The sequence below is a fragment of the Spermophilus citellus genome (genome assembly GCF_964194105.1).
Source record: "Spermophilus citellus genome assembly, chromosome: 3".
Classification (NCBI taxonomy): Eukaryota; Metazoa; Chordata; class Mammalia; order Rodentia; family Sciuridae; genus Spermophilus; species Spermophilus citellus.
The window spans coordinates 156304769-156331038 of NC_138184.1; the positions used below are offsets into that span (position 1 = coordinate 156304769).

Consider the following 26270-nt stretch of genomic DNA (forward strand, 5'->3'; position numbering starts at 1 on the left):
CATGAACTGTAAATGTCTTTAAATCCTTGAGGTCTAAATCAATTAAAATCTCTGAGTTTTATTCAGGAAATAAGGCTATAAAGGGAGTATTATAGGGTTAAGGCAGAGTCAAGAAAAAGAAAAAGAAAAAACAGTTCTCCTTTTGCAAAACTCTCCTAGGCGCTGAGCTTCTGGCCAACCTCAGCCTTATTTGTTGAGTCTTGAGCTCCTGTGGTCCCAGTTGTTTTGCTCATGAAAGAAGCTTGCAAAATTAAAATAATATGTTATTGTATGTCTGGAAGAATATATAGCCTATTTAAAAGTAACTTTAGGCTTTTTGTACCTCAAGAGTTGTTATTTTATGTATTTATTTATTTTTTGGTGGTGCTAGGATTGAACCCAGGGCTTTGTGTGCAAGGCAAGCACTCTACCAACTGAGCTAGATTCCTAAATTATTTCAAGAGTCTTAAGTAGTTATAGGGATACATTTATTAAATTAATAATTTTGTGCCTCCCTGATAACAGAATATATTTACTTCTGAATATTTATTTAATTACTATTTAGACTTTTTTTTCATAAGCCATAATATAAAAATTTTAGGATAAAACTGATCTGCCTTGACCAACCATTACCTACTACTACAGATTTGATTCTAAAATCATCTATTTTGTCCTCCCACTTTCCAGAAAGTGCTATTAATATACAAAGAGCTACTGTACATCATTCTGAGAGTGATGGGATAGTGCACTGTCAGTGTTTTAGGAAGGCCTATTAGAATGGATTCCATAAGTAATCTACTGCAGAAAGAAACCAAGATAATAAAACTTGGCTTCATTTTTTTCCCCAAAAGCCAGTACTTCCCTTTATATATGACTTCTGGAAATGACTTGGTAGGAATCATAAGTCAGGCCAACCAGATCCTTAAGATCACATCTGTTAGTTACAAGCTGTGCCATTTTGGGTCATGTATATAACAAGTTTTGGCCAATTTTCTAATTTGTAAAATGTACTTAATGATGTCTATATCACAGTATAAGTTATCTTAAGAATTAAAATTGTCACTGTAAGTGTGGAAATGTTTAAAAAAGAAACTTCTTCAGCAAGTAACACCTTGGTGAGAGGTAAAGTGCCACATGGGTTCCCAAAACCAATGCTGGGGTCCCCAGAGTGCCTCAAGAAGAGAGATCATGCCCTTTCTTTCTTACTTCTGGAACGATCTCTAATGATCTGGTCTAAGTCACAAAAGCACCTACATATACTAACAGCATCCAAAATCATGTGGACTTGAAGTTCACTTAATTTTAAGCCAATTTGATTGATCTATATTCACAATGAGTTGCTATTACAGCTTTCTATCAGACTGATTAGATGATTTTGTCCTCACACTTCTAGTCTTTGAAGATACAGTTTCAAGTCAATTTATTTTACTCCTTTCTCCTTTATCCATTTATTCAACCTACCACGAAGTCCTGACATTTCCTCCTTAAAATATCTCTTCCAGAGCTGAGTTTTTGTCTCTACATTCACAACCCTAGTGCAAGCTCTTAGCACCTCTTGACTAGATTAGAGTCAGAATCTTCTGGCTTACCTCCCTGACAGAAGGTACTTTTCCTATAATACAGCCTGCATACGACCTCCTGAAAGATCTTCCCAAAATACCAATTTGTTATCATATGCCTTCTTTAGCAACCTATAATAATCCTGTGATGATAAATGCAGCCCTCAACACCCCCTACCTCAAGTTGGTTTTCACTTCCTCAAAACTCAGACTGAGACCTAAGCACATATCCGTATATTTTCCTTCCCCATTCTCTCTCCCTCTGCTGTAGCTGTGTATGTCTGGTTGGCAGTCCCCTGGGAAGACTGTTTTCCCTGTGCCTGTTATTTCACGCATCCAATTCCCTTGAATGCACCTGTTTTATATTCTTACTACATCTCAGGAACCAAGTTAACTTCCATATCTTCCTTGGAATTTTCTTTGATATTAATATTTCCTTTTTCTGAATACTTTTTACTCTACCCCCCCCCCCAAAAAAAAAGACTGAATTGTTCTCAGTAATATCATGTCTGCTTACTAATACTGTCTACACTTCTAGACTACACTCTTGTTTCAGGGGCAGGTCAATGTTACATATTGTTTCCTAATTACATAAAATTCATGATGGAGCATTGAGTTTAGAAGAAGGCCTTGTGAAGTTCACTTGAATAACTCATACAGTTTTCTTCTTGTTGATAAATACTGAATTCCAAATGCATGCCCTATTTAACTTTTGTTTTCAAATATCATCCTGTGACAGTCAAATCTGCATCAAATAGGCAAGTATGAAAAATACATTTGAAATGCATTAAAATATTTAAAGAAAAAAATCCATTTTCACACTGTTTTTCAGTCAGTATTTGTGGTAACTTGATGGTGCATTATACTGGTTTGCCATCTTGTAGGTATCTAGGTAAGCTCTTAGAATGATATTTTATATCCTTTTGAAAATCTAACCACTTAGAAAACAAAAGCAGGAAAAACCTAAATAAGAACAGTGGAAAACTCTTCCACTGTGTAGGCAACTTGTCTTCCATGCTTTCTTTTTTGATCCTTTGAGCCAGGCAAAATATTCACTGTGGTTCTCTCTCATCTCTCTTACTCACATCCTGCCATCATTAAGAACCCACTGCTTATACCTGTTCACTCCCATGAAGAGGGTTTCTTTGACATTCTATTTAGAATATGTTGTGAATTGTTTACCATCCAGATGAACAATTCCTGGTTAGTCAGGACTCACCAGGATGGGATTTTCATACATTTTGTTTGGTTTAACAAAAGAATGTCTATTTTATAAGTATGGATTACTAACTTGTGGTATTATATAATGATACTCTTTTAATTACAATATGAAACTCCTAACTATAATATTTAAAAGTTTCCAAAACCATATGCTTTATCTTTAGTAAATATCAGCATTAAGTATGCACCCTGAACACGCAAAATATTAGGGCCAATGGATTGTAGCAACTAATAAATATGTTCCCTCAAATTAGACCACCAACTCTTTCTTTTAGAAGAGTAATTTTTTTTTTCTCTTCTTTGTGTGACATCTACATTTCTGTGACCATTTATATTCTATTTTTTTTCTCAATTTGATTTCTTCAATTCTACCACCTTCTTCTCTGGCCAATACATTCACTGTTTTCTCAACTTTACCGTATAAACACATACACACATATACACACTTCATTTTTCTTCTAATTTTGAGACAGATTTTTTTTAATACACATAGATCTGGCTCTTAATTAGGTGCTAGTAGGAGCTGTCATAAACCCTGAAATTATTTCTAAGGGTTTATTTCACTTCCAGGAATACATGGCTCATATTTTATGACTTTCTAGATATGGGACTAAATTTCCTTAAAAAAATAAATAAATAAAGGGGGGAATTCTTATATATAAAAGTAATGATCCAAGAATTCTATATCTTACCTAAAAAAGAGCACAGAAATAACCATGAATAATGTTTTTTTTTTAAAAATTTAAAACAGGACATAATTCTTTGTCTTTGGTGCCTCACTGGTTATTTTATTCATGAGGCAGTATTTTTCAATGCTTTGTTTATTTCCATTCTTGATGAGGCTCTTTGTGTCCTGGATTTTACTGATTTGGGGTCTGGGCTACCTTTAAGGCAATTTATCAATCTTTACTTTCTTATTGATACTGAGAAGGACTCAGTTATGTCTTTTTCTTATATTCTTATTCATGAAATGACATAGTAACAAAATGTCTTAGCCTGTTTTATGTTGCTATAACACAACATCACAGGTTGAATGATTTATTTTTTTAAAAGGCAATTATTTTTTACAGTTTGGAAGCTAAGATGTCCAAGGTCAAGGGGACACATCTGATGAAGGTCTTGTTGTGTCATAACATGGCAGAAGGTATTATATGGCATAGGGAGTGTTCAAGCTTGGGTTTCTCTTCTACTTCTTATAAGGTCACTAATTTAATTATGGAGGACCTACCCTCATGTCTTATCTAACCCTAATAACCTCCCAAAGGCCTGACCTTCAACTACCATCAATGTAGGGATTTGGGGTTTAGTTTCCAACATGTGAACTTTTGAAGAATACATTGAAACCATGGCCCAAATTTAAGCAACTTGTTATCTTTGACAATGTTCATTTTTTTCTTTTGAATTTTTTATTGAAAATGACATATACACAGTAAATTGTTCTTATTCTAAGGGTAGAGATCAATGACTTTCCACAAATGAATACTCCACCTCAGAAGCACTTGACCAAAAAGAATATTACCAGTAACCTAAAAAAATATTTTGTACTTTGAATTCAATTACCAATTTTTATTTTGTTGATATTTGCTTTCTTTTGATAGGCTTTATTTTTTAAATTTTTTTAAATATTTATTTTTTAGTTGTAGTTGGACACAGTATCTTTATTTATTTATTTTATTTGGTGCTGAGGATTGAACTCAGGGCCTCGCATGTGCTAGGCGAGCGCTCTACTGCTGAGCCACAATCCTAGCCCCAGGCTTTATTTTTTAGAGCAGCTTTATGTTCTGTGCAAAACTCATGTTCAACTTTCAGTTGGATAAATAATCATAGGATGTATGCATTTTCTTACTGGCTTTCACATTTTATATTTTGTCATCAAGTATGTATCTGAGCAATATGGTACTTAAATTAGACCTGTATGCAAACTTGTTCTAACCTAATGCTCTCAGCATCATGTTCTAATATCATGATGTTGAGGACCATCCAAATATACTCACCAGCTGACACATTCCACTCTATATAAAAGCATAAAGTACTCCTGAATATTCTTAGTTAATAGAGTCCTCTTGACTGCATCTATTGGCAGGGCTTGCATGAGCCTCAAAGTACCTACCCTTTTGCTTCACCAGGATATCTTTACAGTGTGGATAAGAATAAAAAATTCAATACTTTCTCAAACTATACAAAGGGGATTTTCATTTCAGATTTTGCTATGTGTAGAAGTTTCTTAGAATCTGCATTCTCCATTTTATTTTACTTATTTTAGTACCAGGGATTGATTCCAGATGTGCTTAACCACTGAGCAACATCCCCAGCCTTCTTTATTTTTTTGAGACAGGGTTTCACAAAGTTGCTTATAGCCTTGCTAAGTTGCTGAGGCTAGATTTCAACTTGCAATCCTTCTGCCTCAGCCTCTGGAGGCGCTGGGATTATAGGCCTGTGTCACCATGCCTGGCTGTATTTTTCATTTTAAAAGGATTGTGCAAGATCAAGGTACTAAAGGTTTTGTTTTGTTTTTTCTCTGTGACAACTATGTTACAGAAGAGCCTTAAGATACATAGTCTGCCTTTGGTTTTAGTTTACATTTTATAGTGCTTGATGTACTAGTATCCTACAGTTCTTATAACAAATAGCAGGAAAACCTATGGAGTAGAGGGAAGGGTACAGCGGGGGAGAAGAAGGGGAGAGGAAGAAGTACTGGCAACTGAATTAGAACAAATTATATTACATGCTTTCATAATTATGTCAGATTAAATACTAATATCATGTATAACTAAAAAGAACCAACAGTAATAATTTTCTAAAAATCTGCAAACTTATTCTCCCGCAGTTCTGGAAGCTAAAAGTCCAAAATAAAAGAAAGTCTTAGGGAAGAATCCTTTGGCCCTTTCTAAATTCTGGTAATTGACAGAAATTCTTGGCATTCCTTGCCCTTTAACTGAATCACTCAAATTTTGACTTCTGTTATCACATGGCTATTTCCCCACTGTACCTGTATTTTTCTGTTCAGATTTCCCTTTTCTTATAAGGATAATATGGCTATATCTTAACTTATATACAGCTACACAGGCCCTGTATACAAAAATGTTCATATTCACATTTACTATAGTTTAAGATTTTGACATATCTTTATTGAGGTACCCATTCATCCCACAAATACATATGTATTTGTGTGTGTTTGTGTGTGTGTGTGTACTAGTAGTAATGCAGATCAAACCTTGGGGCACTCTGCCACAAAGCTATATCCTCAGACCTCTTTATTTTTATTTTGAGACAGTATCTCACTAATTTGCTGTGGCTCACATATTTGAGATTCTTTTACCTTTGCTTCTCAAGTATCTGGAATAATAATTGAGTACCGCTGCACCCAGCTTTAAAAATATATTTTAAACTATTCTTCTTTTTGAGGACATTATGGATTTTCATTTGTCCATTCAGAGTGCTAGTTTATTTAGTTCTTTTAAAAAAATTATTATACCTCCCATATGAATTCTTTTTTTTTTTTTTTTTTTGGTATTGGGGATTGAACCCAGGGGAACTGAACCACTGAGCCACATTCTGAGTCCTTTTAATTTTTTATTTTGAGATAGTTTCTCACAAAGTTGCTTATTGCCTCATTGCCTCACTAAGTTGGTGAGGCTGGTCTTGAACTTTTGATCCTACTGCCTCAACCTTCCAAGGCACAGAGATTACAGGTGTGCACCTCTGTGCCTGGACTATTTAGTTTATTTAGTTCTATTGTGTATAAGTATTCAATGGCTTTACCTTTAACACCTCTTGTCAAAGATTAGGAGACCCTAATATAAAAATTAAACTCTTTTTGTATAGAGAAGTTTATATGTCACTGTGAAGCAGAGCTGGTAATTATGGATGTATGTGTAAAGACAGTACATTCCATGTACTAGAGCCTAATATGCACTAAGTTTAGTACATCCTGAACCCTGAGTCAGGGAGTTAGTGGGACGAACATTCCAGATTCTTGGACCATGAAAATACCCCTTCAATACAGTTCCATCATCAACAATAAATTAGCACTCATATATCTCCTTCCTTATTTGCTGATTAACTGCTTCCAAAGGTAAGTTAATACAGCCAAAGCATAAATGGATGGTCTTCAATTCAAAACTGAAAAATGCTGTAGCTCTTTTTTTAAATACGACATATTATCATATTAAAATGTATAATTTTTCTAAATTATGAATATTTCATATTAAATCAATATAAAATTATGGAAGAAGAAATCCTTACTTGCCTTTAAGCAAGTATTATTTTCTCAAATCTGTGTGATTCCAATAAAAAATACCATCTTGATTTAAAAAACATTACTATTGAATACACTGTGTTATAACACGTTAATTTAAACTTACGATCAGGTTGATAAAAATATAACTTTGGGTTGATAGATATTGTAAAATAAATAGTACATTATATGAGTATATGCTATAATATTGAGTTTATAAATACAATGTAAAGATAAATTTTTATAATCATAATCATCTTCTTTTATTTATATCCTGCTCCTACTGAGATGAATCTCTGGTTACATTTACATATTGAATTACAAAGTTAAAACTAATGATGGGATCAATTATGCCCCATACTGAGCTGTGCACTTTGGAATGACTTTGAGAAAACAGGAGGGTCAAAAAAAAAGAGAGAGAGAGAGAGAGAGAGAGAAAGAAAAAGCATCCACCGTACACAGTGGTTTCAAGATTTTGCTCACAGATATGCGGAGAAAGGGAAAGACTATAAACTTGTGTTTGTCAAAGAAATCAGTCTTCTTTGGTGTAAAACTTAAAACATGTTTTTAATATAAAAGATTCTGAGAATTAGAAAATACACAGTCTGTGTCATGAAAGTTTCTTAACAGCTTATTTAAGGTAAATATATGGGGGCAAGTGTAATGCAAATCTCTTTATGATCCTGTTTATTTGCTTTGGTAATTATTTTAATGTATTTTTAATATATTTGCTGTACCTCAATTGAAATGTAATCTGCCCTATGTTTACTGTTGTCATGTAGAATTTGATATTACCCTCCTTTCTATTTTTCTAGCTGCATAATAAATGTGCTTCTCACCTAAAACCTGAATGTGACTGTGGACCTTTGAAGGACCATATTTTACCACCCACAACAATCTGTCCAGTGGTCCTGGTGAGTCCTTACCATTCTGTTCTAACTTGGGGATACTAGGAATAATTGGTACATTGCACCATTAAGTGCTTTGGAGCTAATTTTTATTAGTCAAGGCAGAACATCATTACTTTGGAGCAGAACACCTTTACTCAATGTATTTCCTTTTTCCTTCATGTCACAATCCACTTTGTAGTAAGGTATGCTCGGACTGAAGCTGACTCAGGTTTTATCACTTAGTCATACTGTACTTACCAGAAATTGTATAGGCAGAACACTTCTACATTTTACATATTTTATAGATCTAGCTTCCCAGAATAATGAAGTTATTCTTATGGGCAATTTTGCTGGGGATGCATGTTATATATCTGCAGTGTTGAGTTCTCTCAGGCCAGAGGCTACTTAAAATGATGACACAAACCTTGAAAAAAATTAGGTGATGCCATTAACTATGTTTTTTTTTTTAATTTATTGAACAATAATTTAACTACCTGCAAAATAATTATTTAATTTAATAAATATAGAAATGAAAAATGCATGAGAAGTGTAACTCCAAAAAGCAAATCCTTGCTAAGAAGAGAAGATATTCCAAGACAACATTCATTTTCAAAATCCAAATTGTTTCTATAATGAAAGTTATTTTACAAAACAAACTATTTTATATCTGTAATGCACTTTTTTTAAAAACAAGATGAAAATTTAATGGCTGGAACTTCAGTTTGCTATAATGAAAATATAACAACTAAGAAATGTTAGACAAATACTTTTGTAAAGGTCAATGTAGAAATTAATCAAATTACTCAATTTGCACCCACTTATGATTCATTTTGTAATTATCTGTAAAATACTTGTTGTATTTTAAATGCCTTTATTTAACAAAACTATTAAAATCTTTTCATTTTATCAGAGTAAAAAAATAGATTAAAATAAAATAATGCCATATTGCTGAGGATAGCAATACCTAATTCTAAATTTCCTTTCTTTATCTAAGATTTATTAGACAGCTTTAAGTAAATGATATTAATTAAAAATAATGAGAGTCATATAAAATGCTATATATTTTAGGTTCACTTGATATCAGTTTTATTCTTTTTAAGTTTTATCTTAAAGAAAAAGGACCTCTAGAATTTTTACATTTTAAAAGTCTTTTTTAAAGTATAGTAATTTTGTTGGTTTAGATGCATTCTAGATCTCATATTTTTAACTCTAAAAGAAATTTCAGTATTCTATCCACTTGCCTGTGGAAGAAACCACTAATTGAAGATTCTTGTGCCAGCTCTGGTTATATAAATTAAAATATGAGGTGTATTATTTTCATTATTCTATTCCTTCTTTCTTTGAGAAAGGTGTAGAAAATGTGTTATATGAATGTTTTTCTCTTCCAAAGTATTGCACAGTCTTTTGTTGCTACTCTTACACACTTGATTCTGAAGATTTAATTTCAATCATTTTATTTTTCTATGGTTTTAATCATGAATTATATCACAACATTTTCTATTTAATCATTTTCTGTGGTACTCTCTACTCTAAAGTACTTGACAACTGTTAGCCATTGCATCCTTCACAAATGTTTACCTTTAATTGACTTCCCTGATACCACATTTTCCCAGTTCCTTTTCATTCTGTATCTTCTGGATTTATGATGTCAACCTGCCCATGTTGGTGCATCCCTGTATTTATGTTAATGTCTACTCAGCTCATCCTTCTGTTCTGAATCACATATGTACAGAGCTTCAACCTCATGTTGCCATATTGTTTTAAGTACATGCCTAAGATATTATTAATTTAATAATTATAGCTCTTATTTATTTATCACATAAATGATGACAAAAAACCTTGAAAAAAAGTTATGCACTGCTATTAGCTGTTGTTTAAATTGTTTTATTGAACAATAAATTTCAGTACTGGCAAAATAGTTACTTAATTCCATAAACATAGAAATAAAAATGCATGAAGAAAGTAATTGAAAGGAACAAACCTTGGTAGGAAGAGAAACAGGTATTCACAGGTGATATTGATCTTAGAAATCCAAATTGTTTCTAAAGTGAAACTTATTTTGCAAAATAAACTATTTTACACCTAAAATACACTTCTCATTTTTAAAAAAAGTCATGGAAATTTAATGCCTGCAACTTTAGTTTACTATAATAAAAATGTAACATCTAAGAATATATACCAGGCACTATGCTAAAAGTATTAACAAAGTAATTCAATAAATATTTATTCAGTGTCTAACATTGACCACACACTATTATTGGTAGGGGAAAAAACAGTAAAAAGCAAAACAGATCTTTGCTTTATAGAGTTTACATTCCCCTGTGAGGTGAAGTAGACAATAAATAATACAAATAAGTGAATTATTTAGTACCTGGTTCTTTTAAATACATAGAAACAGAGGGTAAAGTGGTGGTTTCCAAGGGTTAGGGAAGGAGGAAGGGAAGAAATTGGTCAAAGAATGATAAGTTTAACTTAAGAGGGATGAAAAATTTTGGAGATCTAACATACATAATGAAAACCAGAGTGAATATACTGTGTTGTATATTGAAAACTTACTAAGCAATTAGATTTCAGGTGATTTTATCACCCATACAGAAAAACTTAACTATGTGAGGAAATTGCATGTTAACTTGCTTAACTGTAGTAATCATTTTACTTTGTGTGTATGTTTTACATACATGAATATGATTTTAGTCAAAAGAAACAGAAAGACACATGCATATAGGCAAAATTATAATAAATGTAGTTATAAATCTAATCGTCTTTTACTTGTGATTCATTATTCAAGATCAGCCCCATTCTATAAAATAGCATGAGAGCTCTGACTGGGCAATAGTGGAACAGTGAATTGTGTAAAGTGTGGACAAGGGAACAGCAATAGAAAAACAACATCAGGTTACTTTTAAAATAAATATTAAAGCAGAAGGAACTTTCTTATTATACTGAGTTGGGTAGATAGATTCTCATATTTTTAGGAAAAAGAGCCTGTTTTGGGATCGCTTTACTTCCTTATGGTTGCAGTTTTATTGTGTGGCAGTTAGCATTAGTCATTTCATTTTGATTTGGTCTGATCTGTAGGGCCCAGTGCAGAAGGTCAGCCAAAACAATGGTCAATCATGTTTTTAGTTTAACAGTATTTAAATTTTATACCTTGAATATATACAATAAAAAACAGTGATTAATTTTCAAAGTAAAGAACAGAACTAAAGCAGGTAAAGAAAAGAAATTCTGGGGTTACAATTATGAGACAGTCAGGAAAGAGTTCTCTAAAGAGATAGTTGGAGTAAAGAGTTAAGGCATTTGGAGGAGTCACCATATGGCTCTTAGTATGGAGCTTCACAAACAGGAGCCAGCCAGGACACATACACTGAGGTAAGAGATGCCCGGCATACCTGAAGGCCAACATGAAATTCATGGCTGGACCTGAGTATGTAGGGGGAAAATTGGAGAAGAGAAGATCAAAGAGATCACAAGATTTTAATATTAGGTAATATAGTTGAGGCTATATATAGTAAGATATTTGACTTTTACTCTGATTTTAAGAAGACATTAAATGTTTTTGTCCATAAAGGAAAATCATGACTTATGTTTTAAAAAGAACAGTCTATCTGCTATGACAAGAAGGCAATAATAGAATAAAAGATATAACTTGTCTATTTACTCAGAGAAATAGAAAGTTGGATAATTGGCTGAGAATGAGGATGATTTAAGACATCAGAAGTCTGAGGAATGGGAAGACATTATCCAGCAGTGGCCCAGGAAGGTAGAAATTAAATGGATCCAAAAAATATATTATGATTTCCAAGGAGAAGAGATAAACCACCTCTATTTAACAATCATTCATTTAGAATAAAATCAGTAAGCTTGAATGAGTATATTTCTATATTCACTTTCTGTTATATTTCTCATAGCCCTGTCATAGTGAAACTGTGTATTTTTCAAAACATCATGAAGGGAGAAAACCAAGAAGTTGAAAACATATGTACACTGACAATTATAAAGATTGACTATTGAATTTAAGCTGGGGAATGAAGGGAATAAGGACATGGGGAGTGAGATGCAGTAACAGATGTTAGGAACAATACATTGTAAATTGCAATAGAGTCAAAGATAAGGAGTCAAGGATAATGGTCCCCCTTTAATAGAGAAAATGAGATATCAATTGGGAGATTGCAATTATTGATAATGAGATATATGAATTCATTTAATCCTCACAGTGACCCCATAAGGTAAATATAGTAATTGTCTCCATTTTACATAGGAAGAAACTCAGAAGGGAATGAGTGAGTTCTCTATTGTCACATGGCTGGTAAATAGCAATCCAGGATTGGAATCCAAATGTTATTATCATTCCTAAATTTGTTTTTCTACCCTTTCTCCTTAGGAGACCCCAGTTTTCTCAAACCAGAAACTGAATGATAACTTTTGTTCTTTATCTTAAATATCAAATTATTATCATTTATCATATTCTAATGTTTTTAATCTTATCTCTTAATTCATTCTAAATGTAACTGCCTCATATACTACCCTGATTTTCCCCAGGATTATCCCAGTAGTATCCTTGATGAACTACCTCTTTTTTTTATACAGTCCCAATTTGCTTCCTGGGTCTACTTCCTAAAATGCAAATATGATGACTCTTTCACACATAACATTTTTGCTGATTCATTATTTGAATTCCAAACTCTCTAGCATGATAAACAAGGTTCTTTAGCTGGATCAACCCACCCAATCTTTCACAAACCACCTCACACACTAGAAATCAAGAATAAATGAACTACTTGTAATTTTTCAAGTACACCTCTTCTCTCAAGCCTTTTGAGTCTTGTATGTGCTGATAATCAGCTTCAATCTCTACATTTTACATTTTTTTTTCTATCTTGCTAAGTAATAATTAAAGGTTACTTCTGTAAAGAACAACAAATATTGGACTGTTATATCCATTAACTGTTTAAATACTCATATTTAAACAAATTAGCCAAGTTTTTTTGCCTACAAAATTGCTTCACTCTATTCAAACTGATAGGCATTAAAAAACAAAAAGGTATGTTGGAAATGCTCTCTATTACCTGGAAGAAATTATTCTCAACTCTGGTTTTTATGGTTTGTTGTCTTTTGAAACTTTCTGAATAATTACTGTCATATTTTATTTTCTATACTTAGGAAGCTTAGAGTTAAATTTATACCCACATGTGAACATGATCTACAACACTCAATTCTTTACATTTTAAACTCTCTCACTCTTCTCTACTTTACTCATTCATTCATTACTTTCATTACTTTCTTTCTTTTGACAAAAGTCCTGACAGCATGCATGGTGTGATTATAGAACTATAAAATACTTCTTAAGCATTTTTGTCAAAGGCTAGAGAGACAAGGTAAGATCTAAGACAGTGGAAAGTGTGGTCTGTCTTGTCAAAGAGTTGGGATTCATTTAATGTAAATATGAGGCTATATTATTGGCTTTGTGTTGTAGAAAGACAACTTTTTTTTTGTCAGTGGGATGTAAAATAAATTTTAAGCACAAACTGGAAGAGAGATGAGAGTATCCAGTATCCGTATTAGATGGTGATAGGACACCAGCAGAGTAAGAAAATGAGGGAACCAGGAAAATGACTATCAGAGAATAGAATATTGGACTTTTATTTGATCTGGCAATAGATTAGTTCCAGATTATTATAGGATCCAATATGCAGCCATGGATCTGGGTGCCTCCACTGATGTGATGGGGTGTTTGCTAGGTTTGGAAAATCACTCTGAAAACTGTTGAAATTGTCACTATATGATAGTAATTAATAAAGATAGAGCAGGTAACTAGTAGATTTCAATAGCCTCAAGTGATAGAGGATTCTGATTTGGAGATCAAAGAATGCAAAATTTGATGGTAAGCCAAGAAATTTTCATTAAAACCATGGAATCAATAATGGGTGAGAGTGTAGGCATTCTTTTTCAGGAATATCATAGGCAAATTATAAGATTTATTTTTTTTAACTGAAGAAAATGATAATTTTTTTATTTGGGATAATTGATCCAGAGACATCACTTAAAGGTTTTAGACAGAGATGGAAGACTAAGGAAGACAGAAGAGAAAGAAAGACAGAAGCATGGAATAGTGACAGCCAGAAAGGAGAGACAGCTAGGTACTGGAGTTCTAACAGGAACTCTGGGTCTCTGGGAAAGTCATTTCCTTCAAATAGTTTTGGAATGCTGACAGATGACTCACATTTGAATTATAAAAACAATTTATATAAATCAATCATAAGCAAGTGACCCAATTCAAAAGGGCAAGAGACCTAACAGAAACAGGCATTTGGAATGTGTATATGTATGTGTATGTATATATCACTGTCATTTCTCATCAGGAAAATCTGTATTGCAATATCACATATACCACTTTATGCACCTACCCCAAATATATAATCAATGCAATTTAAAAGCTTAAACTTTGTTAAGTAACATGCAGATTATTCATACATTACAGTTGGAGAGTTACTAAGAACATCACTTAACAGTATACTGCCCATATTTGAATTCTGGCTTTTTCACTAGTTTTATGACAAGAGGCAAGTTATTAATATTTTGTCCCTCTCTTTTCCAATTGTGAAATGTATTAATTCATGAGAATTGCTTTAGAGCTATTCCCAATGTGGAGTTAACACTCAGTCAGTATCATCTGTTGTAAGTATTGGAGTTTTAAAAAGTGGATGCTAACTTTTATTATAAATTAACAGCATTTATATAATAACTATGCACTCACTGTATAAAGTTTAAAATGATACCGAATGAGGGTTGAGGTTGTGGCTCAATGACAGAGTGCTTGCCTAGCATGTGTGAGGCACTGGGATCGATTCTTAGCACTGCATTTAAATAAATAAAATAAAGGTCCATTGACAACTAAAAGTATTTTTTAAAAAATGATACAAAGGACCAGGGTTGTGGCTTAGTGGTAGAGCGTTTGCCTACCATGAGTGAGGCACTGCGTTCGATCCCCGGCACCACATCAAAATAAACAAATAAAATAAAGGTATTGTGTCCTTTTACAAATAAAAAAAATTTTAAAAAGATACAGAATCAAAAAAGGAAAAACTAAAAACCTGTGACAGTTATGTAAAACCAGTATTAATGTGTAAGTCATATAATAAAATTGACGTTTAGTCTCCTTGATATGTCACTGTAGCATCCTATTTTAATATCCTATTTTGAACTTATATTATTAAATGTATATGTACTTCCATTTACTATGGAACATCACTATTAATAACTTCATAATCTATCTCTTTAAATGAGTATATCCCTAATTTAGTTAAAACAGTATTGTATCTAGCATCTTCCTATTCCTTATTTTATTACAAGTAACACATTAGTGAACATTTTAAATATTAAAAATGAGACTAATCATTTTTCCCATACTGTGCCATTTTCTTCTAAATATGAGTCAGAATTAATATTTTTTTTTACTTTTTATGTACTATAAGTTCATTTGTAAATCAATGATGTAAAGATTGGAATGTTTTCTAAAACAGAAAATTTATTCAGCATAAACAAATAAAAATTTGAAATTAATTGGGTGAATATTTTAGTTCTTTTAAAAATTTAATTGTATCATCAGAATGTACAAATGAGTATTATGTATCAATAGGCATTAAGTTGATGTAAAACACTGAATATATTAAACATTTGTCCCTTTTGGACTAAATGTTGTGTGTTCTTTCTGGACTACTAACTTAACTTTTAAGTTATTAATTTTTAAGAGTTGAGTTTATACAAATGCCAACAAGATAAGTAATGAAGCTAATTAGCTCACAGACTCCAAATAATATAAATTATAAAAATATTTTTATATTATATTCAAATGGTTCCAATTCAACCTCTTTCTTCTGCATGTAACCAAGTTGTATCCCTGAAGCAGCAATCGACGTATCTCTACGTGTAACACCCTAAGGGAACCATATGTCACAGCATCTTCTCCTCTTCTAATCTTACTTGCTCTTCTACAATTTTAAGAATTCTAAATTATACATTGTAAATATGGTGATTAAATCTTAAATAGCATAGAGCATGTGAAGTCTTTCCTTAGAGAATGTGTTAAAATGAAGTCATTCCTCCTCCGAATGTCGGAAGGTCTGTTAGGGAGTGAAGTCTGGTGTGTCTCTTCTTCAGACCCCAAGGTTTACGGGATCTTTGTTTTTGCTGTCACTTACTGCTAGCCAGTGAGAGTTAATAATGACAACTCCAATGCTAAACATCAGCCAATTAAAGAGGGAGGGAGACATCTGAATTCCATATGATTCTGAAATTTAGATTTTGAATTCTCTGTAAGTTTGTTCCCTAGACTAGTTATAGAACTTCCAGAAATGTCTGTCTGGTGAGGAGGTGTGAATACTTGACTAGGGATGTGTCTTGCTGCACTGAGCTTCAGTTTTTATTTTATATCATTTTTATCTGCTTCACCCTTCTTTTCTATTTGCCTCTTTAACCTCTCACCACAGTTACTGAACTCATCTATTTTCTTGAAATTCTTTATGTAATCTACCCAAGGTTTGCACCTGTGCAATTTTCTTTTGTCAAAAAAGTGGAATAAAGCACATTGTCAGTTCTCAATAAATGTTTCATCAGTGTCATTACTTAATATTCATTTAATTAATATTCATTATAGATCAATTCATAATTGTCATCATAGTAATGATAGGAAAAAAGGAATCTCATTTTTTCCATATTTTGAAAATCCAACCCAGACTCAGTTTCAGGGTATTATTCATAAGCTATGACTTCTTTTTATTTATTTAATTTTTAAGAGCTATAGAAATAAACTTTGACATTCAAATTCCAGTAAGACACATTAAACCCTAGGGTTATGTAATGTTTGTGAGATATGTATACATTCACTTTTGTTTAGTCATATTCTTTATGTACCTTTATGTACGTGTACTTTGAAGTTTGTAGCATAGGAGAAGGAGAAATGCCAAACATCACTAGATGACAATTACATCATCCATGCTTCTGAGTGAACCATGTATCTGTTACAGTGTCTTAGTTGGATTGGATTTATTTGGTTCTCTGGAACCCATTTTTATGCTGACATGTACTATTTTATATAGAATATGCACATTTATAAACAAGGTCTATTCTCAAAGTAAAAGTTCATCTATTATGGCCAATTATAATTGTTTCTATATATATGAATATGAATAAGGTCCATTTTAGGAGGTTTATTTTTTAATAGGGCTATAAAAATATTCTTTCAAGTTTCTATAATGATTTCTGCCTAACATAAATATGTACACAAGGCAAGTTATAAAATTTTTTAAAGTAATAAACTTGTGCCAAGTTAGGTTTGTCGGGATTTCTAGAAAAGCCAATGACTTAAGGTGGTCTGTGAATTATGGACAACAATATTCAAGGCTGCTCACTTAAAAATATGATATGCACTAAAAAATTGTAGAAAATTCATGCCAAAATCAAGTTATATGTTAGAAATTCATATCACGAATCTCCCCAAAACTGCTCCTGAATTTTGTATTAGTATTAGCACAAAGTAAAAATAATAATAATAATAATGATAATAAAGGTTTGAGGGTGTTTAGTTGAAGGAAACACTGTTTATTGTTTTGTTGTCACTGAAACCTGAGGTTGTTTCTGTGTGATATTGTATTAGTGTTAGACTGCATCACAACTACATTGCAATAACCAGATTAGTGGATTCTGTTTCCTTTGGCTTTTTATAATAATGGTCAATTCAGACTTATGGCCTATGGCCAAAGTGCATTTTAGTATAAAAAATCTATCTGTTGCTAAAGTGAAATAGTAATAATTCTGCAAATAAAAAACAAGTAAGTCAAATTTAGATGGATATCATACAAGACAAATTTTTGCTTCAAACAAAAGAAAATTTTGCTTACAATTGTTTTAGATATTCAAATACTAAAGGAAACATCTACTCAAAAAATAAACTGATTTGAAAGAGATGGATAAAGAGTTAATAAAGGTTGTAGAGATATAAAGATAATGCCTTAGTAGAAGTAAAATATATTCGTATCAGAATAGTATAAAATCATTGTTGAATACTACATCAGTAATTGAGGAGAGAGAATTAAGAAAATCTCCTGCAATGAAAAAAGAGGATAGGAACTGGGTAGAAAGGGAGCAGGCTAAACTTAAGCAAAATAAATAAAACAAAATTTAAGTATTTTCTGAAGTCTAAGAATAATGAAGAAAATCAAACTGAACAAAAAAGAACCTGCATGTATTCAAATTAACTTATTTCCTCCTTGATGAAATTTCTATGCAATGTTTTGTGCTTTAAAAAATAATTTTAAAGTTTGTCTGGAAGGACAAATATGCACAAACATATTATACAATAGAAAAAGAAGAATAAGAAGACCTAATCTAAGTAAAAAAACTTAAAAACATGTTTGTTAGTTATAGTGATTTAAAATAAGGTAGTAGTATCTCTAGAAGATATTAAAGAACTGGTAGAAAACCAAAGATGTATTGAACTACATATAGAAATAGAGTATGTGATAAACATTACTATCATATATACTGTCACAGCAATATTCTTGAGGTTACTGTAGAATCACGTGGAAACTAAAGTAAAATAAGTCCTATGTTACGTTTCTTCCAAAATAAATCAACCATGGATTAAATAACTTTTGCTCAGGCAAGACCTTTTTATTTTATTTCCTATTAAATGAAAGATAAAATGTGGATAGATTTAAGCAATGAAAAATAGTTTTTTTTTCTTTTTTTGATACCAGGGTTTGAACCCAAGGGCATCTAAATCACTGAGATACCTTCCACCCTTTTTATTTTTTACTTTGAGACAGGGTCTCACTAAGTTGCTTAGAGCCTCCATAAGTTGCTGAGACTGGCCTTAAATTTGATGTCCTCCTGCCTCATCCTCCTGAGTTGTTGGGATTACAGACATGTACCACCATGCCCTGCCAAACATAATTTTTAAAATGCTAAAGATTAAACAAATCAAGGCAAAGATAAACATAAAATGTCTCTGTAAATTATAGCAAATAATTAAAAATAATTTTAAAATTTGGAAGTCATAAGTAATCAACAAATGGAAATTAAAACAAGATTTACTTTTATTCTGTCCATTTGGGAAAATATTTTTAAAATGACAATATCCAGTGTTGGCCGGTATGTGTAAAATTGGTTAATCACATTTAAACAATGGTGAGACTAAATTGTCACAAACTATGGAATAAAAGCTTCCAAACATGTGAACTTCTATGTGAGTGTTTCTGCTTTTTCCCTTTGATGGAATATTGGGATTTGGGCAGGGCAAATATCCAGATTTTATAGTAATCTCCTAATTTTTAAATATTGAATGTAATAACAACCAGACTCCCTTCACCACTAGACATTTAAATTTCACCTTGCTAAGGTAATCTGTGGTTTTAATGATTCCTGCTTAAATGGATGATCATAAAGTATTTATGTATACGCTTTGTTCTGTTTTAGTATTAAATATAGTTTGTCTCTTTTTAATTTTCACTTGAAACCTGAGGAGGAATTAATTTCTATGCAACTGTTGGTCCGCACATCAGTTTTTTGTATAATACAGTGATGTCTCTCTCACTTCTGTGTTTGTTCCTTACTTCAACCAGTGTCTCCTTTATATGGAAAAATAATACTTGTGCTGAGTCCTCTATGACCACTCCTTGCTGTGCAGTCTAGAGGATAAAATCCATCGCCTGACATTCTGTTGCTAATACTCTCAAGAACTTTGTGACATTTTTGGTCTTATTTGACCAAGGAAAGAATACACTTCTATACTAAATATTCTCTTTATTGCATCTCTCTTTTTTGGGGAGGGTGAGGAATACTAGGAATTTAACTCAGGGGCACTCAACCACCAAGCCACATCCCCAGCCCTATTTTGTATTTTATTTAGAGATGATCTCACTGAGTTGCTTAGTGTCTTGCTTTTGCTGAGGCTGGCTTTGAACTTGCAATCTTCCTGTCTCATCCTCTGGAGCCACTGAGATGACAGACACGCACCATTGTGCCCAGCCTGTTACATAAATCTTATTTCATCTTAACTAAAAATATTTTCCTATTATTACATTTAGTTACCATTCCCTCAATATCCTTGAATCATTCACTATTTATGTTCTTCCACATTTATTCATTCTAGTATTCCCTACCTTGTCTCCTGACACTTCTTAGTTTTCTGCATTAATGGAACTTGTCACGACCTTGAAAATATGCTAATTCCCTAATTTATAATAAAAAAAAACTCAGACAAACTGTAATCCAACATAGCTATATAAATTAAGTTCTTAAGAGCTTCCTGATTTAGTCCAGTAGTCCAACTTTGGTCTTCCTCTCCATAGGTTGTAGAATCCATAGCAATAGAAGAGCTGTTTTTCCTTGTATGTAAGACTTTCTGAATTTGCACAAGAATCTGCCTATTCACATCACCTTAAGTATAGGTTGGTGTGCAGACAGACTCATTACACCAAATCCATCTCTTCTTTCCTCTTTAACCCACATTAGTCTAATTTTTTACTACAAAAATACATCTAAAATTGCTCTTGCCAGCCTTACCAAATCCAATTACATGTTTTAAGCTGGGTGTCCAAGGATCAGATCATGACTGTATGTTAGCTCTGAGTGATTTATGAAAGAAATGTTCTTCCAAAGCACAAAAAGCAAGAAAACAAACTGGGAGCAAGGAAGTGATCACAAAGTTTGGCCTTGAACTTCACCTTAGGACTTTACCTTAGGACTTTCAAATTATGTTATATGCAAGTGTGAATATGGCATAATGTATCTCACAATTATGTATAATTTTAATGAACTGATAAAAAAATCATACCACAAGATTGGTTATTCTTAACTTAAGGCAAAGGGACTGTACTTGTCTAATCATTACTGGTTACTCACAGAGTAGGAATTTTCCAAGATTGGAGGCATTGCTGGGAGGACGTGCTCCTACAAGCAAGGGATAATTCTTTGCAAAACAGGGATAGCTAAGAGCTCTCAGTAGTTGACACTTAGTAGCTAGGGGTAGGTGCCTTGGCAATGTAGCAAAGAATCTGCTTTGTACTACCAACAGGATGTACTTGAGACCCTTTCCAAGAGTGATCTCTTTTGAATCCTCTTTAGTGTTTGACACTAAAATGTTCTTCTCTTATATTCTATAGCACTCATCCACTGTATTTCTTCTAGATTTTTTTTTCAAGCAAAACTAAAGTCCTTTTATTTGATATTGTAGACACTATTCTCTTTTGTTTGGAACAAATTCTGATTTATTTTTCCCCTGAAGTCACACTTTGTCAACCTATTAAATTCCTAGTATTCCCTTCATTCTTAAATATATGCTAGGGTTTCATTTTGTATTCTTGTTGTGGTCTTTCTAAATTGCGTCATCCAGATCCATGATTGCATTTCCCAGTTTTGAGTGTTGTGAAGCTTGTTCTCACACCCATTGGATACATGTGCTCTGCTCTGCTTTTCTTCTTGGATGACCCACAGAGGACACATAATCAACGTAGCAGCAACAGAACTTGACATGTTTCTTGTTGATGCTATTCTTTCTGCTTACTGAATAGTATTCCTTGCCACCTATATCAAAAGGGTTGATCTCTTTATCTAGCTCTAGTACCTCATTACATTCTGACAGAAACTAGATGCTCAATAATATTTTATGAGAGAAAATTTACACTTAGCAGTTATCAGTTCCTTTTCTGAGCAAAGAAAAAAATGTATCAATGACATAAATTTCAAAAATTAAAATGAAAAAAGATTTTTATTTTTTAATCACTGAAATTTCATAATTGACTTTTATTGTTAAAAGCTAATAATTTAAAGTATATGATAAAATAATATCAGTAGATGTCAAAATAGTATCATATTTAGTTTCTGAAATATCACTTGAAGCCTTTCATTCAAAATTTGGCAAAACTTTTGATTGTTATGTTCTTATAGTTATATAAAACATCCAAAAGACAGTTTTATAAAATAATGTGACTTTGCAGGTACAAAGTTTAAAGGGAACATTTTCAGAATGAAAAATGAATCAAGATATTTTTTCTCTGAATATATAATTATATTTAAAAATCCGATGTTTAAAATATGGCTTAAGCAATATGCTCTTTCATGTAAAATGCCATAAATATCTACTCAGGGTAATTCAGAAGTAAAAAACTGATGTTTATTACAAATTGGGCCCTGAAAGTACACTTGAATTGTTTAGAAATCTTTTGGGTTATAGTAGGAATTACCCGTAGTTAATGTGGCTTTTGGTGAATGTTACTCAAATGTGACATTTTCAACAAGCTATTATCACTTCATGTCTTTATTACTGAAATCCAGAGAAAACTGTTTTATCAAAAATAAAGCAAATCTGTATGAGACAGTCTATCTACTTGCTTAAAGCAGAGTGGGAACATTATTTTCCTCAGTTTTTTGTGTCCAGTAAGACATGTCTAACAGCTAAATTGAACATCATTAAAGAATATAAATAAACCATGCATTCAGAACATTTAAAAACAGATTTTTATATTTGTATTTTTACATCTGTATGTATACACATATATAAGTGTATGAATATGAAATTTACAAAATCTTATGGAGTTCAAGTTTCTTAGATAAAAAATCAATAATTTAAAAACTTCTTATCATTTGTTCTCGAAAAGCATGTGAAAAATGGTAATTGGTAGGGGCTTTGTTTATCTTAGTGCTCATCCACAATTTCCATGATAAAGCAATGCATGTCTGTTTTGAGAATAAATGCCAAACTCTGACCATCATAACTAAGTTTTTAAAAAACCTATTTCTAAATCTAAAAAGTTCTGTGAAAGATGTGATGATGTTGAAAGCTTAAAAATATACATGTTTCTTTATTACATACAGCCCTTTGAATTTTTTGTTACTGTTTATGACATTGTCCTGGACTAATGCTGAATATTCCTTTTCAAAGATATTTATTTATTTAATAAACTTTTACTGAGTATGGCTGCATGCCAGGTTCTAGAGAAGCAAAGATTAATAACTTATAGGTAGAATGTGTGAATCAGCAGCTTCTTTTGGGATATGTATCATATGTCCCTCTTCTGTTTTACGTATTTACTATTTTTTACCATGGGTTATATAACCTGACTGTGTGGTATGATATATTATGCATCTTTTTAAAAATAAGATATTCTTAGGTACACACAAATGTTCTGTTTAAAGAAAATCTGCTATTTAAATATCTTGAGTTAGCTTAAGTAATTGCGTATTTTATTAAAAGACAAAGGTAGTATATTTATATGTCTGGGGTATTGCAATCATAATCTTCTAAGGCATGTTAGTACAAATATGTCAGCTTTGTAATATAAGGATATGGGATTAATAAATAATTGCCTAAATATTTTGAGTTAGAATATATTTGGTGGACAAAAATAATTTTATCTTATGATAACGTATTTTATGGAATTAACAGACAATAATTGTGTCTCTAGAGTCAAAGCCAATTCTTTAAAATTTTGTAGCCATCTTGTATTATAATATTTTCAAAAAACACACTGATTCATTTAATCGGTTGTCCTAGTACGCTGAATGTATATCACATTACATGGCAAAGTTCCTATTTGAGCTAAATAGGTTTAAACATAAACTGTGCATACAGATCTCAAGTGATAGTCTCTAAATAGATGTCAGATACTCTTTATTGCTACCCTCTTTTATTTCAGTAACATTTTAATTAATTCACACTGATTGAATAAATGCACATTGAGACTTGTTTCCTAATGAGGGCGCATTTAGAGGAAAGGTTCTGCATCATTCTGATATCCTGTGGGTAATTATATTCTAATTATATGGTCAGGGGAAAAGAGTCTATAACTTAGTACTGATATTGTTCGCTAGACCCAATTAATTACATGCACATAATGAAAGTTCATGATAAGGTTGACTGGCAGTCAGTGTAAAATTTTAAATCAATTGAATTTTAACCTAACGTACAGAACTGGACTTTAACCTGGTTAGAAGATGCTTTGGCATAAGATCAGTGAATAATTAGAGGGACAAAGGATGAAAATAATTTCAATTATACACTCTTTGTTTTTAATTCAAGTTCGTTTTCCACTGATGATGAAAAGGAAATCTAAGCTTTAACTCTAAATAATATTATCAATATTTTTTCATTAGCTACAGTGATTATTTTCTACTCTGGAAGGCAGTGGTAAAACAACTATACAATAATATGTTTCTAGAACTCACTTATGTTTTTTAGAGAGGAAAAATGGAGACAACAGGAAGTATTATAGATTAATTTTATGAAATAAAACATACAGGAATTAATGTATTATGTTAGATTACTTGATGGGTGATTGTTCTCTAAGCCACCAGCTACACTCAAAGCCTATCTTAAACACATACAAACAGAGGTAATACATAGTTTACACATATTAGTTATACCTAATAAATCAGTATCAATTATATATAAAGCAAAATATCTACAGAATAATCAAAACATAAATAGTCAATAATGGAATGAATTTTAGAAATGATAACTTTAATTATAAGCTCCCATTCATTTTTATCCTTCTCAATTTCATTATTTTATTGCTCAAAATTTGGATAGAAAATTATCTAGTATTGAAAAAAACAGCAGTAAGAATTTTTTCTCCCTCTCTTCTGAGGTCCATCTCTCTCATTTCCTCCCTTTCCTGTCTTTCTTTGTCTTGAATCTCTCCTCTCCCCTCCATTCATTTCTCATTCTTTTTCTCTAATAGTCTCCACATAGGTGTTCTCATGAAAAATATTCATTTCTATTCCTTCTACTTATTTTCAACAAAAAAAATCGTTCCAGATGGGGCTGGGGTTGTGCCTCAGTGGCAGAGTGCTTGCTTTCCGCATGTGAGACACTGGGTTTGATCCTCAGCACTGGGTTTGAACCTCAGGACCACATAAAAATAAGTAAACAAAATAATGATATTATGTCCATCTGTAACTAAAAAAAAAATTTTATAAATGGTTCCAGATGAAGAAAGCATAATTTTCTTGCTGAATTCTTAATCAGGCAGTGAAAACTAAGTGAATCATTTCACTTGTAATGTTAATAAATCAGTTATCTATTTTTAGAGAAGTTCAATATATGTTTATATATATTTACATATGTACATATATGTGTGTATATTTACAGAATGAATAAAAGTAATCTGTGTGTATATATGTATATATATGTGGGTAGATATGTGTGTGTGTGTATATATATATACATATATGTGTGTGTGTGTGTGTGTGTGTGTGTGTGTGTGTGTGTGTGTATATATATATATATATATATATATATATATATATATATATATATATCTCCACCCTCTGGTTAGGTATAATTGTATTCAGTGGATATGAGGAAAGTGAAGTTTAATAAGATTAAGAAATTTACCTAAAATGACACAATTTACAACTTAAAGAATTAACATTAGGTTAATTAATACCCATGTTTTAAACCTATTTTTCATATGTATGCTGTAATTTCCAACATTTGCAGCAAATGAGATGAATTTAGAAGAAATACATTGGCATTTCACAAAAGGAATGGACAGAAAAACAATGGAATAAAGGAGAAGAAAATGGAAAGAATAGAACATAAGAGAGAGTGGGACTCATAGGTTTAGCAGTTTTTGTGAGATTCTTTTACAAGTGTGTAAATTCACAAATATTCTTAGTGTGGAACAAAATTTTTAAATGAATTGAAGAAAGGTTCTTTAACCATATCAACTGCTAATGAGTTTATGAGACTTAACTAATTTGAGTTTATTACTTATTTCTAATGACTTCTTTCATGTGAGAATCAAACAGGCAAGACAATAATATTAGAAAGGATTTTATTTGTTATTTCGAAGTGCGTTCATATTTGGAAATCTATGTTTGAAATGGCTTGTATATTTCCAGAAGGACACATTCTATATTCTTTTGTTTATGTGTGTGGACAGAGGTGGTGGTACAGGGGATCAAGCTAGGCAGCATTCATCTACTGAGGCACATCCCCAGACCTATTTTTTTTTTAAGAGACAATGTCTCACTGAGTTTCTTAGTGGCTTGCTGTTGCTGAGGCTGGCTTTGAATCACGATGCTCTTGTCTCAGTCTCCCAAGCCACTGAGATTATGGGCATGTGCCAGTGCACACTGCCACATTCTATTTTCATTGAAAACATTTGGTGCCACTAAAGTTTTCAAACATTCATTGCACTGGGTACACTATCCCTACCTATAGATTTGGTTGTATTTCCTTTATAAACACACACACACATACTAAAAGTAGGAGTAGAAGGAGTCTCACGGTCTCCTTTTTTATTATTTGTTCAAATTAGTTATACATGACAGCAAAATGCATTGCAATTCATTGTACACAAATGGAGCACAACTTTTCAT

General features: G+C 32.1%; 1 protein-coding gene across 1 annotated transcript in view; it reads left to right on the top strand.

Annotated features, from left to right (window-relative positions):
* The window catches only part of DGKB (diacylglycerol kinase beta), a 680640-nt gene that overhangs the window by 202315 nt on the left and 452055 nt on the right, over positions 1-26270 (top strand). The window contains exon 13 of the mRNA XM_081286832.1: positions 7812-7910. Within this exon, the coding sequence (XP_081142958.1) occupies positions 7812-7910 (99 nt within the window). The remainder of the gene's footprint in view (positions 1-7811; positions 7911-26270) is intronic.